This window comes from Montipora capricornis, chromosome 11, assembly GCF_036669925.1.
Source record: "Montipora capricornis isolate CH-2021 chromosome 11, ASM3666992v2, whole genome shotgun sequence".
NCBI lineage: Eukaryota > Metazoa > Cnidaria > Anthozoa > Scleractinia > Acroporidae > Montipora > Montipora capricornis.
Genome location: NC_090893.1, coordinates 20402054 through 20419902, shown reverse-complemented (window position 1 = coordinate 20419902; position 17849 = coordinate 20402054). Strand labels below are relative to the sequence as shown.

General features: G+C 41.0%; 1 protein-coding gene and 1 long non-coding RNA gene across 2 annotated transcripts in view; one reads left to right on the top strand and one right to left on the bottom strand.

Moving 5' to 3' along the window:
- Positions 1-17849, top strand: part of LOC138024411 (uncharacterized) — a 79420-nt gene that overhangs the window by 52014 nt on the left and 9557 nt on the right. The gene's annotated exons all lie outside the window — the stretch shown is intronic.
- LOC138023798 (tetratricopeptide repeat protein 28-like) lies at positions 7405-11519 on the bottom strand. Its single transcript, XM_068870869.1, has 2 exons — positions 10169-11519; positions 7405-9687 (listed from the first exon to the last, which is right to left on the bottom strand). Exons 1-2 carry the CDS (start codon positions 11502-11504, stop codon positions 9668-9670), a joined length of 1356 nt encoding a protein of 451 aa, XP_068726970.1. The 5' UTR covers positions 11505-11519; the 3' UTR covers positions 7405-9667.

Sequence of the window (17849 nt, the reverse complement as noted above, 5' to 3'; positions counted from 1 at the left end):
CAAAAGCCGTGGTCGTATGTGGTCAGACGATCACCGCAAAAGTTTCACACCAGAACTGGTGCAAAGTTTCACAGCAAAAGCCATGGTCGTATGTGGTCAGACAATCACCGCAAAAGTTTCACACCAGAACTGGTGCAAAGTTTCACAGCAAAAGCCGTGGTCGTATGTGGTCAGACAATCATCGCAAAAGTTTCACACCAGAACTGGTGCAAAGTTTCACAGCAAAAGCCGTGGTCGTATGTGGTCAGACGATCACCGCAAAAGTTTCACACCAGAACTGGTGCAAAGTTTCACAGCAAAAGCCATGGTCATATTTGGTCAGACAATCACCGCAAAAGTTTCACACCAGAACTGGTGCAAAGTTTCACAGCAAAAGCCATGGTCGTAGTTGGTTAGACAATCACCGCAAAAGTTTCACACCAGAACTGGTGCAAAGTTTCACAGCAAAAGCCGTGGTCGTATGTGGTCAGACAATCACCGCAAAAGTTTCACAACAGAACTGGTGCAAAGTTTCACAGCAAAAGCCATGGTCGTATGTGGTCAGACGATCACCGCAAAAGTTTCACACCAGAACTGGTGCAAAGTTTCACAGCAAAAGCCATGGTCATATTTGGTCAGACAATCACCGCAAAAGTTTCACACCAGAACTGGTGCAAAGTTTCACAGCAAAAGCCGTGGTCGTATGTGGTCAGACAATCACCGCAAAAGTTTCACAACAGAACTGGTGCAAAGTTTCACAGCAAAAGCCATGGTCATAGTTGGTCAGACAATCACCGCAAAAGTTTCACACCAGAACTGGTGCAAAGTTTCACAGCAAAAGCCATGGTCATAGTTGGTCAGACAATCACCGCAAAAGTTTCACACCAGAACTGGTGCAAAGTTTCACAGCAAAAGCCATGGTCGTATGTGGTCAGACAATCACCGCAAAAGTTTCACACCAGAACTGGTGCAAAGTTTCACAGCAAAAGCCGTGGTCATAGTTGGTCAGACAATCACCGCAAAAGTTTCACACCAGAACTGGTGCAAAGTTTCACAGCAAAAGCCGTGGTCATAGTTGGTCAGACAATCACCGCAAAAGTTTCACACCAGAACTGGTGCAAAGTTTCACAGCAAAAGCCGTGGTCATAGTTGGTCAGACAATCACCGCAAAAGTTTCACAACAGAACTGGTGCAAAGTTTCACAGCAAAAGCCATGGTCATAGTTGGTCAGACAATCACCGCAAAAGTTTCACACCAGAACTGGTGCAAAGTTTCACAGCAAAAGCCATGGTCATAGTTGGTCAGACAATCACCGCAAAAGTTTCACACCAAAACTGGTGCAAAGTTTCACAGCAAAAGCCATGGTCATAGTTGGTCAGACAATCACCGCAAAAGTTTCACACCAGAACTGGTGCAAAGTTTCACAGCAAAAGCCATGGTCGTATGTGGTCAGACAATCACCGCAAAAGTTTCACACCAGAACTGGTGCAAAGTTTCACAGCAAAAGCCATGGTCGTATGTGGTCAGACAATCACCGCAAAAGTTTCACACCAGAACTGGTGCAAAGTTTCACAGCAAAAGCCATGGTCGTAGTTGGTCAGACAATCACCGCAAAAGTTTCACACCAGAACTGGTGCAAAGTTTCACAGCAAAAGCCATGGTCATAGTTGGTCAGACAATCACCGCAAAAGTTTCACACCAGAACTGGTGCAAAGTTTCACAGCAAAAGCCATGGTCGTAGGTTAGACAATCACCGCAAAAGTTTCACACCAGAACTGGTGCAAAGTTTCACAGCAAAAGCCATGGTCGTATGTGGTCAGACAATCACCGCAAAAGTTTCACACCAGAACTGGTGCAAAGTTTCACAGCAAAAGCCATGGTCGTATGTGGTCAGACAATCACCGCAAAAGTTTCACACCAGAACTGGTGCAAAGTTTCACAGCAAAAGCCATGGTCGTATGTGGTCAGACAATCACCGCAAAAGTTTCACACCAGAACTGGTGCAAAGTTTCACAGCAAAAGCCATGGTCGTATGTGGTCAGACAATCACCGCAAAAGTTTCACACCAGAACTGGTGCAAAGTTTCACAGCAAAAGCCATGGTCGTATGTGGTCAGACAATCACCGCAAAAGTTTCACACCAGAACTGGTGCAAAGTTTCACAGCAAAAGCCACGGTCGTAGTTGGTTAGACAATCACCGCAAAAGTTTCACACCAGAACTGGTGCAAAGTTTAAGATCAGGGAAAAGTTTACCGCGACTTTCTTATTACAGATTTATTAGATTTGACTTCAACAGTTTCAAGTTAAGCTTTAATTGCAATGGCACCAAATAAAACTCGACCGTTTGACTTTAACACCACACGGTGACACCAATCAGCAAAATGTAGATTTCATGAGTCAAAAGTGATGTGCACATTGCTTCGTACAAACGTAATCCGGTAGTGTTATTGCAAAGACTGGTTGAGGCATCTTAAAGTTCTGCCAAGATATTTGAAACCTGTAGAATGGAACGTATGAAAATAGTCAGATTTTTCAATAAGGACCACAAGGGCCTAGTATTGAATTGCGCTGTCATAAACTGTTTTCTTTTTAACACAGAGAATTAAAAAGGAACTCTCAAAATTTGTCAAACAACCTCTCCCATAAACATCTTCTCCTACGTCTCGCAAAAAAGGTTTGGTTTAGTTTAAAATCACATTGCAGGCAAAGAACCTTAATTTTAAATCAGTTCTAAATAAGGTTTTCACACGTTCTCTTTTTCCTAATTCGCTTTGGTATTTTTGTTTATAAGCTTGAAACAGAGGTCGATCAAGGAAATAAAACAAGGTCACTGGGTTGAAATTCAAGACATAATGACCCAGTGATGACCTACTTTAGACGCAACAATGCATTTATTCAATAAACAGGAAATAAATGGGTTATTGTATTTAACACCTACGCGACCTTTACTGCCGGCGCACGTGATTCCCAACGAACAGTGTACCACGCCGACAGAAAATGGAGGATTGTATTCGGATGAAACTGAATGAGAAATTCCCGGGGAACGTGTCAGATGAGAGTTCGTTAACCTGATATTTGCAACTTTCTTTGCCTTGTTATTCACACACGTGTTTTGTCTATTCAGAAAGTGATTAGACTGCTCATGAAAAGTTCTTAATAAAAGCTGACACCATTCCTTTTCAGCCCTTTGTGTTTGTTATTAGCTCAGTGTAGTTTCCCATATCTGCACTATTCCCCTTTTGTAACGCAAGCGTAAACAATAAGGAAATTTAAAATAAAAAGAGCCTGTCTATACTCGCGGACAAACTTTGAATTGTCTTGGCAAAACGCAAACCGAAATTTGCCCCCTGGCAATTTTTATTACCTAAGCCTACATACACACTAGAGACAATTTGTACTTTGCACTATTGGTCAATGAGGGATTTGTCTTTGCCTTATCATCATCATACGCGTAAAAAAATTATTACTTGATTGGCAACAAATGATTGACAAGAAAAACACTTCAATGTTTATGTAGTCGACTTTATTCAGTTTTCACCTGGGGAAAATCTTGGTAGGCAGTCCCTCTGAAAAATTTCCACGAAATAATATAATTTTAGCGTACAGATGCTTAGGTACATGCAAATGGAAAAGACGCTGCAAAAAGTTAATACGTCTTTAAAAAAAGGAAAGCCAGAGATCGAAATTTACCGTCAAATACAATTCACGGCACAGACCTCAGTGAGCGTTGAAATGCCACATTTCAAGGCGAAACGTTGCTCTAACCTAAAGTAACAGTGAACATGGACTCTCGATTTTGATGGGAAATTGGGTCTAGTACGCTTAAGAAGAACAAACATAAAATTCTCTTACCGAATGCGATCTTCAAAGATTAAAAAGATATCTGGCCATTAGCTCAACGCCTTCGAAATGACCGCAATTGAACGACGTTTCCCGCCGCCCAAAGAAGCCGCGATCTACAGGATCTAAAGGGAGAGTGTGTTTAAACAAATCTTAGTTTTGAAGTTCTTCCCCTAAAACAACGTAACAATGTTTTTAGCTTCTCGTCCCCTATGAAGCAAAACCTTACACTAAATGAGATATGTGCAGTATTAAAATTGTGACCATTGTCAAATAGTTCCAACGGAAAATTCCAGCTTGGCCAATTACAACCACTTGAAATGAGATTTGAATGTGTTCTGCTAATGTTGTGCATTATTCAACGGAAAGACTATGCGTCTTCTATCGGTAGAGAATTGTTTTGAAAAAAACATTTTCCAGAGGCGTTTCCTAAACTGACTAGATCAGAAAAAAAACGTAACATTTTGCTTACCTTAACTTTTGGCTGACTTCACAGAATCGACCAGTTGCCTGTAGCCGCTAACTAGACAAAAAACCTAACAATCTAACGAAACAAGCAGGAGGTTTCTTCCAAGCTACAATAAGATAAATGTAAACCGAAAGCGAAACCGAGCAAACAATACGAAACCGCCAGCGGTGCTGTGCGCTCAAATGTGTGTTGAAACTATTTCACAGGGATTCACAGCATGAGATAAGCCTTGCTTTATTGCATAACTTAAAAATGACACACCGCAGTCAATAATTAGGAAAAAAGATATTGTACTGGCAAAATTGGCGCGAGATCGCGTTTCACCTTTCTCGCGTGGCTTGATTTTCACACTCAATTAATTGCATGTTTCGCTCGCTCTACTATCCCTGGAAAATGAGGAACTATTCAACGGTGCGAAGATAGATATATTTTTTTATAGTACGGTTACCACGAGAAAAACAAACTCTACAAACTAGAGATTTTTTCATCTAGCCAGGCCCCGCGTTGCAACATAATTTCCCAGCAAGCGTGGTGGTTATAAAGACTTTCCAGCAAGTTAAGTAGCGAATGTTCAATTTCCCAGCCAGCGCCATTCTGCCCTGTAGAGCGGGTATTTTGCAGAGCGGCTCCGTTGGGTACTCCTGAAATGAACTGGAATTTGGTTTTTTTGAAACAGTGTTCAACCAACAGTTTTTCATGATTCATCCTAGTTTGTTGTTTGTAACTTAATTCTGTATGCTCGACAGACATTTTTTGTCACGAATTCTTTCTCATTCTAACTCATCATTTGCTTCGCAACTCCCTCCATTTTGAATCTCAGCCGATAAGAAAACTAAAACTATCTCCATTTTGTAAAAACTCGAGATACATCATTTCCTTACTTTCTCGATGTACAGGGAAAGAATAAAGGGTAGTATGGATCGATCAAACAACAAACAAATAATTATTTATTACACCCTTGCAGCAAGCTAATATTACTAAATACCTTGCAATGTTCCTCTTTACAACAAGTTGAGCAGGAATAATAAACACCTCTGCAAATAAGTTAAGGAATAAGCGGTGGAGTTTTTGCGTGCGTGCGTCAGCCACAACTGAATTAGTATCGAAAACGAGGAACTAAGCAGGAAGCCCCCAAAAGATCGAAAACGAAGGACCCAAAGTCGAAAACAAAGCACTCAAAACTAGAAAACGAAGCACTCACAACTCGAAAACGAAGCAACCTATTTTCCATTGGAAGATCGCTTTTGTATTACCTCATATCTTTTCACTATTAGAGAAGCTTGGAAAAGAATCTATAAGACACTACTGTTTTAACATGAGAAATGTTCATTTCCGGTATCCTTCTGCGGCTCAAAAATGTCTGGTGCTCCCTAAAATGCTATAATTCATGCACTAATGGTAGTATTTCAGATGTGAACCAGGAATTATGAGTGTCTTAATATTTTTGTCCAGGTTCTTGGTTAACTGCAGGGCTATTAAACTACATTAAAAGAGAAAATATGTAATCATGTGTAATCGGAGCTGCCACCGCACGAGTCATATATTCATAAGATAAGGCGAGAAGGACCAGTGGTCGTTGAAACGGATGTTTTTCCAAGGGTTTGGAAAGGCCAATTATACATCTTCGACAGACCCTTCAAACTGCTAACAAAATCCATCAAAACCGCCAGAAACACGGGTACAGTGCATTATGTTAAAAACAATCGCATTACGCCTTGCGTACACTGAAGATGATAATGCCGGAACGAAACTCATTTACCGCGCACCGGTGGCTCAGTTGGTTGAGCACCGGGCTGTCACGCGGGAGCTCGTGAGTTCAAGTCCGGCCGGACCAACACTCAGGGTCTTTAAATAACTGAGGAGAAAGTGCTGCCTTTGCAACGCCATCTGCAAATGGTCAGACTTTCAAGTCTTCTCGGATAAGGACTATAAGCCGGAGGTCCTGCCTCACAACCCTTGGGTATACATAAAATCTGTGGGACGTTAAAGAACCCATACACTATTCGATAAGAGTAGGGCATGGAGTTCCCGGTGTTGTGGTCTGATCTATGGATATAGGGGTTAGGTGTCAATTGGGACGAAAAGTTCTGTTCCTCTCCCCTGCCACTCCATGAATTGTGGCGAATAAATTAAAGTAAAGTTTGTGTCAATCACCGAAAAAAATTCGTTTTCTTGTACTTCTCTTTTACTTACGCTTGCAAATAGGGAATTTAAGAGATGACAACGGCAACATCAATCAAAACGTCACCGCAAAATATAACTGACTTAGCGCTATTGCAAGTATTTCGCCATTATTCCGTCTTGTTCACACTGTACAATACGAGCGATCTATCCCGTAACTGGATGGGTATGAACGGTCTTAAACAAAAACAGAAAATGAAAGGTTCATTGTTATAATGTCACGTTGGTTGGTGATTGAATGTTGTTATTTTGTGGAGTACGGCAAAGAAATGCACGGAAATTCGTGTGGCACGTGCAGCTCGAGTATTTTTCCGGCTTTTTAACCAATAATATTGGTTTCTTGTGGCGTTGTCGTTGCCGTATCCGTCGTCTTTGCTTAAGTTGGATGAAAACAGTTTTTGATACACTTTTCCCATGCAAAACACAGTTTTCGCGCGCGCTCTTGCTTAACGCACAGCAGCGCGCACACAAGGATTGCAGAAAAATAAACATGGCTTCAATGCAGCAATCATTTTATTTGCTCAATGCTCACGCTATCTGTACTATTTTTCTTCATAATTGAACAAAGTGTTTTGATAGTTTTAGTCTTTTATGAGGAATGTATGTTAGAAAAGGTAACGATGGAAAAAGAGAAAAAGATAAATGAAACATAGGTATCAAAAAACTGCCTTCAGCCACCTTAAGCTCGAGTAACTCAATAGAAAAACGTTTCCCATGCCACCGCGGCTGAAGGTGAATCCAAGATGGCGTCACTTTCACTGCACCGCAGCACATCTCTGAGTTCTACCCGTTTAACCAAAGAGACTGTTTTATCTGCTTGTATTACTGCACCGGTCTGGGGATCATTTGTGGTCCGATTTCGACCATTTCCAGGGAGGAAACCCGGGCATATGTGGCACATTTTACTTTGGACAAAATTCCCACCCTAGCAAAAAATGGGTGAAATCAGATCAAATGTTCCAACCATGCATGGACAAATAATGTTCCTTTAAGTATCGTCATTCTTGTATATTTCACTATTGATAAAAGGGTGTCACGTTTTGTAATTTCCTTCAATGTTCTGTGTATTCTGAGGCAAATAAAATTATATGAGCAAATCTAGTATTTCAAGCTTCAGAAATCCAATTACAATATTATTTCTATGTCATGGTAAACCGTCCTTGGCTATTAACGGAACAAATTTAGATATTGACATTGAGAAGCAGTTGTTTTATGCCACCAATTCAAAACAGCTGAAACAGCCCTGTTCATACTGCTTTCAAGACTGCCGCACAAATAACCAAACGTGTTTAGGTCCCATTCCCCTGACAAAAGTATCAAACATTCCCACCCAGGGGTCAAGACTTTACGCCATAATTCCCGAGGGAGAGGGAAGGAGGCGGAGTCACTGGAAGTCAAATTCCAAACCTATGTCCAGGGGTCCCCCCTCGGGCTTAGATAAGTGCACTAGTTGCTTGGCAACAGGCAAAAAAGAGGCGGATTTCCAACTTTTGCCACTACTTTAAAAGAGTTTTATTGATATCGGTTCATTCAATAGAAAATAAGGCCATAAAGGCAAGTACGACGTCCGTAAATTCGAATTAGAAATCTTCGCATGTGTCTTGGCTTCTAATTTCGCGGCAATTTGCATAGTATTGATTAGAAGGATTTGTATGAAATTTTTAAAATTCGTTCATGATGGCTGTAACCTGAATTTCTTCCTTATAGACAAGCTCCCGGAAAATTGAATTTTTTTGAGTATTGCCATAGTGTTACCCAGCAAAACAACTGAGAGCTAACCGTCTTCAAAGTGTTTTTTTGACCTAGATACTGTAGATCGGATTAGTTTAATTCTGCCTGTTTTCATTCTTTTTACAGCGGTAAACTTGTCATATTAAGATGGGAAATTGCGTCGTGTAATCGTTACAAAATGTCCAATGTCATTGTGAGGGATGGCCGCGACTGTTGACCCTTAAAGTGCCACTGGGAAAACCGTGAACACCTGAAATATGTCAGGAATGTCATTTCTGTCCAATTACCCGTTCGACCGCAGAGTGTTTATTTACTGTTCATTGCGTGGCAAGAAGTACGTTGCGTTTAGATTTTCTGGGCAATGGATTTAATTTGAGCTAATTCTGGTCGTTTAAGTTCTTAGACCACTGATAAAGAAACAGAACATTGCTTGTCTTGGTCGTTTCGCCGATCACTGGCACTCCGAAGAAATTGTTGCTTTCAACATGTGGCACCGTTGCGAATACCTGTATTATCTACTACTACCAAAGGTTATTCAGTTTGCGGTTTGGGCGTGTGAAGTCCTCAAACATGATTGGCTTATTTTAGATGTTCACGATTTTCCCGGTCACACTGCAAAAAATTCCCATAAAATTTACATTTGAAGACCAGTTTACACGATACGATTTGTTGGCCGGTTTTGTCGGGCCGATAAATCGCACCCTGTAAATTGTGTCAAACGTGTAATTTTTCCTCTAAAAATCTCCGCGTTGTCCTTTTAGTATCCCGCCATTTTGAACGCTTTGATATTTTCAGTAGTTGTGTGCATAACCCACTTGCATACCCTTTGATTGACATGGCGGTTTCTCTCTGAGTGTCGGCCCGACTTCAAAAAATCTGTTGCATTGCAACAGATTTTTTGAATCCGACCGATTTTTATTCCCATGAATGGGTCGTTCATCGGCTGTCAAAATACACGTAAGATTTGCGCTCCGTCGCCATCGGGCCGAAAAATGGGGCCGACAAATCGTACCGTGTAAACCCGCCTTGGACCCGCCTTGGACCCGCCTTGGACGCGCCATTTCTTCGTCTATGGGCTTTTTTTCCGCACCTTTTTTCAAAAACCAAAAGAGATCCTAAAGTCCTTAAACTTAAAGCGCCTACTAATTAGAAGACTAGAGCTTTAAATTTTGGCTTAAAAAAAAAAACTGATAGCATTGACACTTGGTGTGCATTTATAGGAATGAAAAATGGCTCTTCCTGGAAACTCTCTCTTTGCCTTAAATGGAAAGTTCGTATGCGGAGCTTAAGATGAATAAATGTCACCAGTAAACTAAGTCTGCAAACATACTTTTAAACAATATCTACATATCTTTTGCCGTCCTTGACCGCTTATGACGTTTGAATGCTTAAGTGTTTTCAGTAACTCATATAATTGAAGTAAGGAAAATGGCGTATTCACGCACGAGAGTACAAGAAGTAGTTTTCTCAAATTTTGGACTCCGTTTCTGGAAAAAAGTCAGAAAAAAAAGAGAAAAATTAGCGGGTTAAATGGTGATTAGCAATTTCATTGCGAATGATAAATGAATAAGGACAATTATTTTCATCAATAAAACCGTTTGTACATGCATGTGTTTAGTCAATAGCATCAATTCCTATTCAACAAAGTGTCACTGTGACATGTAGACTATAAGCTCTCAATATCTAACTTCACTTGTCACGGGTAACCGGTAATTAGTTATTTTGTTTCAGTGCATTGCACGGTTCAAACACTTATGTGCAGGAAGGAAAGAACCTGACCTGGTGAAGGTAATCAACATTTACTTCAGTGGCTAACCAAAGCAGTTTGCAAAAGAACTACATTGGCGACCCATTGTGAAACCATTTCTCTGTGAACAACTTACCACTTTCTCTTGACAACTTGCTGACTAAGAACCTGTACAGTGTAATTCTCTTCAGTAATTGAAATTATAATCGAAAAACACTTACCATTCTTTCGGAGCTTCTGGTGCCCAAATTCAAGCGTAACATCGTCGCCAATTAGCACAAATGGCGCCCAGTATTTAATGGCGGAATACTTCTCCGACTCCCGAAGAGATTTCATAGCATAATGAAGAGCTAAACTTGCACTTTTTCTATCTGCTAAGTGTCGATAGAAACTTTTCATGAACAGCAAGGTTGCCTCATCATCGATTGCCCAGAGTGACACCAGAACAGACCGGGCACCAGCACACAGGAAAGCTCTGGCTATTCCTACCACACCCTCAGAATTCACTTCTCCCTGGCCACTGTGACAAGAGCTCAGAACAACCAGTCTTGCCCGAAGACCAACTGCACGAATATCACTCATTGATAACATAAAATCTTCCTTTTCGGGAACCTGAGATGTGCGTTCAGGATTTGGGGTCAAAGCAATTTCTCCAAATTTTGGATCTCCATGTGCTGCAATGTGAACTAAAGCTGCTGACTTCATTCTTTTCAGGACCTCAGATTTTGTTGCATTTACTCCAGTAAGAGGAGCAGTCTGCAGAAGTTCTCCAATCATCTCCACCTGTTTTATCGCGCACGGCAACTGTTCGGCAATGGGTTCGCCATTTTCGTCAGTGACTTCCTGTAACCACGGATCGCCCACAAGCAGAGCTTCACTGTTACTGTAGAAGTTGTCAGGTGCACTTGCGATGAGTTTTAAAGCGGTCAACGAGGGAACAGTACGGATCCTGGCAGAGTCACTCAACGCAGAAAGAGGAGCCAAGCAAAATGGTCCATCAGGAACAAAGATTACGTCATCACCTTCAAGCAAGTCTGCAATGGGACTAATTAAGACATCAAACAAAGGCTGCAAAGGATTATTATCCGAGAGCAACAAAGACTGAAAGGTCTCTGAAAGAACTTCCCTACCGCCAACCAAGTGTCTGCATAGCTTGTCAAGTGTGCGATTCTCGCATTGGACAACAGTCCCCGCGCAAATCTGTTTCAAAGTAGTTTCTATCAGTGAAGCGGCACTTCCATTTTTGATTTCCTTTTGCCTAAAGTTTATTCCACTTCCTCTTCTCAGAAGCCAAAAACTGATAGTGTTCCCTTCAAGTGCTATGAAAACTGTTTGTAAGGGCAAATATTTCATAAGAGCGGAGATAGTTTCCATCGTCGTAACTGCCGAGGAAGGTTCTTCATCAACTCCAAATTGCACCTTCAAAATGTCTGTCAAAGCCTGTGCTCGTCCTTGTTCAGCAGCAAACAAAGCCTCATCAACCTCTAATTTCTTTAAAAGTGCTCTCCATAGAGCTGTGTACGCAAACTGATTTGTGTCACGAAAACTTATTTCCATGCATCTTCTGATTGAAGAAGACGCCTTGTTTCGTCGAAACGTTTAATGCTTAGACGATAAAAATTAAGGGCTTTGCACAACAAGTCTAAATTTTCATGAACACAACCAAGCCAATAGCAACCGGTTCCCTGTCCTACTGGATCCTCCGTTTCATTGCAAATAGTAAGATGTTGTTTGTAAAAGGGAAGAGCATTTTCAAGCTCACCCATTCTGTCATAAGCCATGGCGAGATGACCAAAGGCCTTTCCCTTCCCGGCCCTATCCCCTACTTCTTTTGCAATGCTGAGATGTTGTTCGTGATACTCTATGGCTCGCTTAAAATTTCCCAGACTGCGACAAGCATTGCCGAGATTACCATTGGCCGTGCCCTCCCCGGCCCTATCCCCTACTTGTTTTGCAATGCTAAGATGTCGTTCGTGATACTCTATGGCTCGCTTAAAATTGCCCAGACTGAGATAAGCGTTGCCGAGATTACCATTGGCCGAGCCCTCCCCAGCCCTATTTCCTACTTGTTTTGCAATGCTAAGATGTCGTTCGTGATACTCTATGGCTAGCTTAAAATTGCCCAGACTGAAAAAAGCGATGCCGAGATTACCATTGGCCGTGCCCTCCCCGGCCCTATCCCCTACTTCCTTTGCAATGCTAAGACGTTGTTCGTAATACTCTATGGCTCGCTTAAAATTGCCCAGACTATGATAAGCGATGCCGAGATTACCATTGGCCGTGCCTTCCCCGGCCCTACCCCCTACTTCTTTTGCAATGCTAAGATGTTGTTCGTAATACTCTATGGACCGCTTAAAATTGCCCAGACTGTGATAAGCGATGCCGAGATTACCATTGGCCCCTCCCTCCCCGGCCCTATCCCCTACTTCTTTTGCAATGCTAAGATCTTGTTCGTGATACTCTATGGCTCGCTTAAAATTGCCCAGACCGTGATAAGCGTTGCCGAGATTACCATTGACCTGTCCCTCCCCGGCCCTATCCCCTACTTCCTTTGCAATGCTAAGATCTTGTTCGTGATACTCTATGGCTCGCTTAAAATTGCCCAGACTGTAATAAGCGTTGCCGAGATTACCACTGGCTGTGCCCTCCCCGGCCCTATCCCCTACTTCTTTTGTAATGTCAAGATGTTGTTCGTGATACTCTATGGCTCGCTTAAAATTGCACAGACGGCGATAAGCGTTGCCGAGATTGCCATTGGCCGCGCCCTCCCCGGCCCTATCCCCTACTTCTTTTGCAATGCTAAGATGTTGTTCGTGATACTCTATGGCTCGCTTAAAATTGCCCAGACTATGATAAGCGTTGCCGAGATTAGCATTGGCCGTGCCTTCCCCGGCCCTATTCCCTACTTCTTTTGCAATGCTAAGATCTTGCTCGTAATACTGTATGGCTCGCTTAAAATTGCCCAGACCGTGATAAGCGTTGCCGAGATTACCATTGACCTCTCCCTCCCCGGCCCTATCCCCTACTTCCTTTGCAATGCTAAGGTCTTGTTCGTGATACTCTATGGCTCGCTTAAAATTGCCCAGACCGTGATAAGCGTTGCCAAGATTACCATTGGCCTTTCCCTCCCCGGCCCTATCCCCTACTTCCATTGCAATGCTAAGATCTTGTTCGTGATACTCAATGGCTCGCTTAAAATTGCCCAGACTGTGATAAGCGTTGCCGAGATTACCATTGGCCGTGCCCTCCCCGGCCCTATCCCCTACTTCCATTGCAATGCTAAGATCTTGTTTGAAGTACTTTCTGGCCTTTTTAAAATTGCCCAGACTGTGATAAGCATTGGCGAGATTGCCACAGGCTTTTCCCTCTCCATCACTGAAACCTATTTCTTTAAAAATCCTTAATGCTTCTGTGTAATCCCTCGTGGCCTGTTCAAAATAAGCCAAGCCATAATAATATCCGCCCAGATTGAAATATGCAATACCCTCCCCTTTTCTGTTTCCCTCTTTTCTGGCAACGCTAAGCTCTTGTATATGCTGCTCGAAAACGTTTATCTTTTTGTCTGCCATTCTTGATTACAAGAACTCTTGAGAACAAGGAAGGTCGTCTTTGAAAGAGAGGGCACTCCTTGAAAAATACGAAAGAAAGCATGAGAAATTCATTGCACTGACCCAATGCTGCAGGTACATGGCCAAACCAACACTAAAGAGACCGCCTGTCATTATGAGTCTGACAAAGACCATTTTCTGCTGTTGACGTTAAACTCTTTACTTGTCTTGTTGAGCCCTTTGTCTGATTTAAAATGAATTTTTAAAGACAGAATTGGCAGCACAATTAAATAGACGTATTTAAATGGCATAAATTTGTCCCATATCATGATCAGACTTAACTCAGCCAAAGTAATACTGTTGTCTTTTGTCATCATATTTCCCTGATCAAATCAAATTGCTCGCCTGATACCACTGTTGAAAGTTGGTGGGCAATCACTTTTTGTAACATACAGACTGCTCTAAATGTCCCCTGGATTTTAAAAGTTGGTCTAGAAAGTAATTATCTATAACCGTGTTGTAACTAACTTAAATAAATTACAGCACATTTACGTTACACCACATCATCACAGTATACATTACATAAAGTTTATGTTTTCACTACATTGCGTATTACTACCTCTTTACTACTGACTGACATGTACAAGAAATCATCTTGCCCTTGATGGCAGTGAACATGCTATTTATATTCTAAGGCCTTTGTTACGGTGGAAGGAAAAAATTTTGCTTCAGAAACGTGAATACTAAGGTGCTGTCCATTACATCGGCAAAATTTGTTTGGTTTAACGTCCATTGATATATGCACCCACGCTCCGGAAGGATTCATTCTCGTTCCCTTATTTTTCTTATCCTATGTTTACGACTTCAGTGATGTATTCAAAGTAACAGACCTGATTTTATTTGCAACTGCTGATATGACGATGCTAGTCTCTTACGTCTAATTATTTGGTTACCTAGTTCAAGGCAAAGAAACTTACACTAAACTTGCGGAAAACTAATTCTTTATTCTATTTAAGCCTCGAAAGAAAAAGACGTCATCTTTCAATGCAAATCTGCTAAAATTATTAAAGAATTGAACAGATCGTAGAACGGTCTTTCTTGGGGATGTGCTTGACTAACATCTTTCTTGGGAAACTATGTATTTCTCAATTGGCTTACAAAATCTCTGAATCTATAGCATTTAATTTTAGGTATAGTTGTTTTTCTAAATTTTGTTTGAGAACTCTGTTCTACTGTTTAGTTTATCCTAATAGTCATTATTGTATTATTGTGCATGTACAAATCCAATCTTCGTAGTCTTGTTTCTTTGCAAAACGTACAGTCAAAGCAATTACTCATACCCAATCTTCAAAGAATTAGAACTATCACATTTTCGGATATTAGATTACAAGAACTGGGTAACTGTATGTATTCTTATTAACATCCTCTTCCACTATCAAGGTTTTATTCATAATTTTTCATTTAGAAAGACGTCTATGTGTTTTTTACTAGATTTGCAGAATGATTTTCACCTTCAACTCTGTAGAACTAATCTTTGCAACTTTCGTTCTCCCACGAACGTCTGCTGAAAGGAAAAACCTCTTCCGTTCAACGGCCAGCAGCAGATGTTAGTAGGGGAGGAACGTGGGGGACGAAGCCCTAATCACGTCTGCGTGGGAGGCTATCATCACACCAGAATCTGAGGAGCATCTGAACTTGAAGAGTTGAAAGCTCTGAGAAAGGCAATCAAAACTGGTCGATTAGAGGAATGCAAGGCTTATGCACCAGCTGTTGGTGAAATGTGTGTAATTGGGCAACTAGTCCAAAGATGTACCCGCACTGTACTACCAAGCAAGTCATTATCAGAACAAATCAAAATCGGAGAAGCAAAGTACGGTGGCCTTGTATGGGATAAGGCAGGAGCAAAATTATGCAAATCCTGCTATAAGTGTCAGCTGGTTGCTCCTGCAAATCCGCCAAAGCCATTGAAGCCAAGAGCATTGCCAGAATAATGCCCTTGGCAAGACCTGGTCGTAGATCTTTTGTGACCACTGCATTATGGTCATTGTTGACTACTACAGCCGTTATTATGAGAATGTGGTCATGACATCAACCATCAGTAAGAAAGTAATTGACAATGCAGAATATACTTTTAGCCACCATGGTCTGACAATGGACCTCAATTTAGCTAAAATGAATTCGAGAAATACTGAAAGCAGAATGAAATTGTGCTTCTCGAGAAAAAAGGCAAATGGGTGGTTAATGGGGGAAATGGCTCCCTATGTGCCCTCAGCGGTAAAGAAATGTTTTAGTTATGGTCCTTATGCAAAGGCATCTTTGTGCAGTTTTCAGTTATGGTAATTTAATAAATAATACTACCACATTAAGCAATCAATTTCATGAAAAAATATCTTAATAGGTTAGTCTGTAAAATGAGAAAGAGAAACCCACAAAGTAGACTCTTAACTGCAAGATAGGGTTAATAAATAAAACAAACTCTGTGTGAAATTAAACCTTGAAATTCAAAAACAGCCAACAAACTTATTCAAGTGGTAGGGATAAAAAATATTTGGTCGCATCAGTTTGTGTCCATGGATTTAGTATACTGTCTTTTCTTCTTCCTTTCTTAAATCGGCACGAGGGGATCGGGTAGAGATCTAGCACCGGACTAGAACCCCCCTTGCTCGGTTGTGCTCTATCCCTGAATATTCTCAGCCATTTTTATGATCCTGATGGTGTCACAGTCAGCTTTTCTTTACTTTCGGATTGTTTGGGTTTGCCTCATGGAACCAGTGTTTCGTTTTGCATCATGTAGTTTCTTTAGTTTCCTCGAACTACCCCTTTCTGCCTCCACAGCGGTTTCTTAAGAACAAAAAAAATCATTTTAACCTTTGGTTAAGACTTTCCCACAACTCACCAACCACACACAAAATATTCCCCCCCAGTTGCCCACTTTACTAGAGATTATTTTTTCAGGTAGTGGAAAGGAACCCCTTTCTGAAACGGGATTCTTGCTACAGCATCGTACTCACGCCACAATGGTTGCTAGTCTACTGCTGACTTTAACTTCAACAACTCATTAATAATTAATGAGCCTAACAGCCTATCAATACACTGATAAAACGTCACGTGAATAGTATTAAGGCCCGGCTTATTTTTTTGTGTGCTAATACCTAAAAGTCCATGTACATTGTATAAGCAGGACCCCCAATTTGGAAGCTCGAATTAAAAAAAAAAAAATTATAGTGGAGAGGAACCCCTTCCTGAAAGGGGATTCTTACTACAGCATCGTACTGATCACGCCACAATGGTTGCTAGTCTACTGATGACTTTAGTTACAACAACTCATTAATAATTAATGAGCCAAACAGCCTATCAAGACATCGATAAAACGTCACGTGAATAGTATTGAGGCCCGGCTTATTTTTTTGTGTGCTGATACCTAAAAGTCCAAGAATAAGCAGGACCCCAATTTGGAAGCTCAAATTTTGAAAAAAAAAAAAACAAACAAAAAAACATAGAAGACAACAAACTTTGAAGTTCCAATGAAACTCTTCTTTAGTCTAGTAAACAAACAACGACAAACAATTATGGTTTCAAAACACTGACACAGTGGTTGTTATGAGCTTTCATATCAATTAAGTCTTTATATAGCGAATTTCACTTGTCATACCTTTATCGTGTGAGTTTATTATAAAAAAAAACTTAAAGATGCTTTCTGAATGCGATTTTTTTCAATATATTAGTTTTTATATCACTTGGAAAGGCTCTCGAATACTCAAGTCGTCCAAGGACACTTTGAGATATGGAAACAAGTCTTTACCTTTGAATGCATCTGACGTCACAGCGGCCATGATGGTGGAAAGAACAATAGCGAAAATTTGACTCTATTACTATGCAAAACTCGAGCTACATTTTTCTATTGTTTTGCCACCAACATGGCCGTCTTATCACGTGAGTGCCATCAAAGAAATAAGAAGTTTATTGATCATTGAAAGCAAGAAAGGATCTCCTCAGGCTTCTAAGAGGAGATTCACACTCTGTGGTACAAGCTCAATCTCATGGTTTGCCTCTTATCAGGGACAGCTTGGATAACTATATGAAAATATGAAGAGGAGTATGGGCATCACAATGAATCGGTTGGACATTTGGCTCACGATTAATCACGAATATCTTGGTATTTTCTTGCACGTAGCGGAAAGGTATTCGTCAGATTTCAAGTAGGTTGATGTTCGCTTGTTCGAGTAAAGAGAATTAATCGCTTGAAAGAATTCTTGAGAACAAGAATCGTAAGAAAAAAAAGGTAATTATCAGCAACAACATGCTTTCAGTTTGTTGTATATTTATTCAGTGACATCTTGACAAGTTTAGCCTC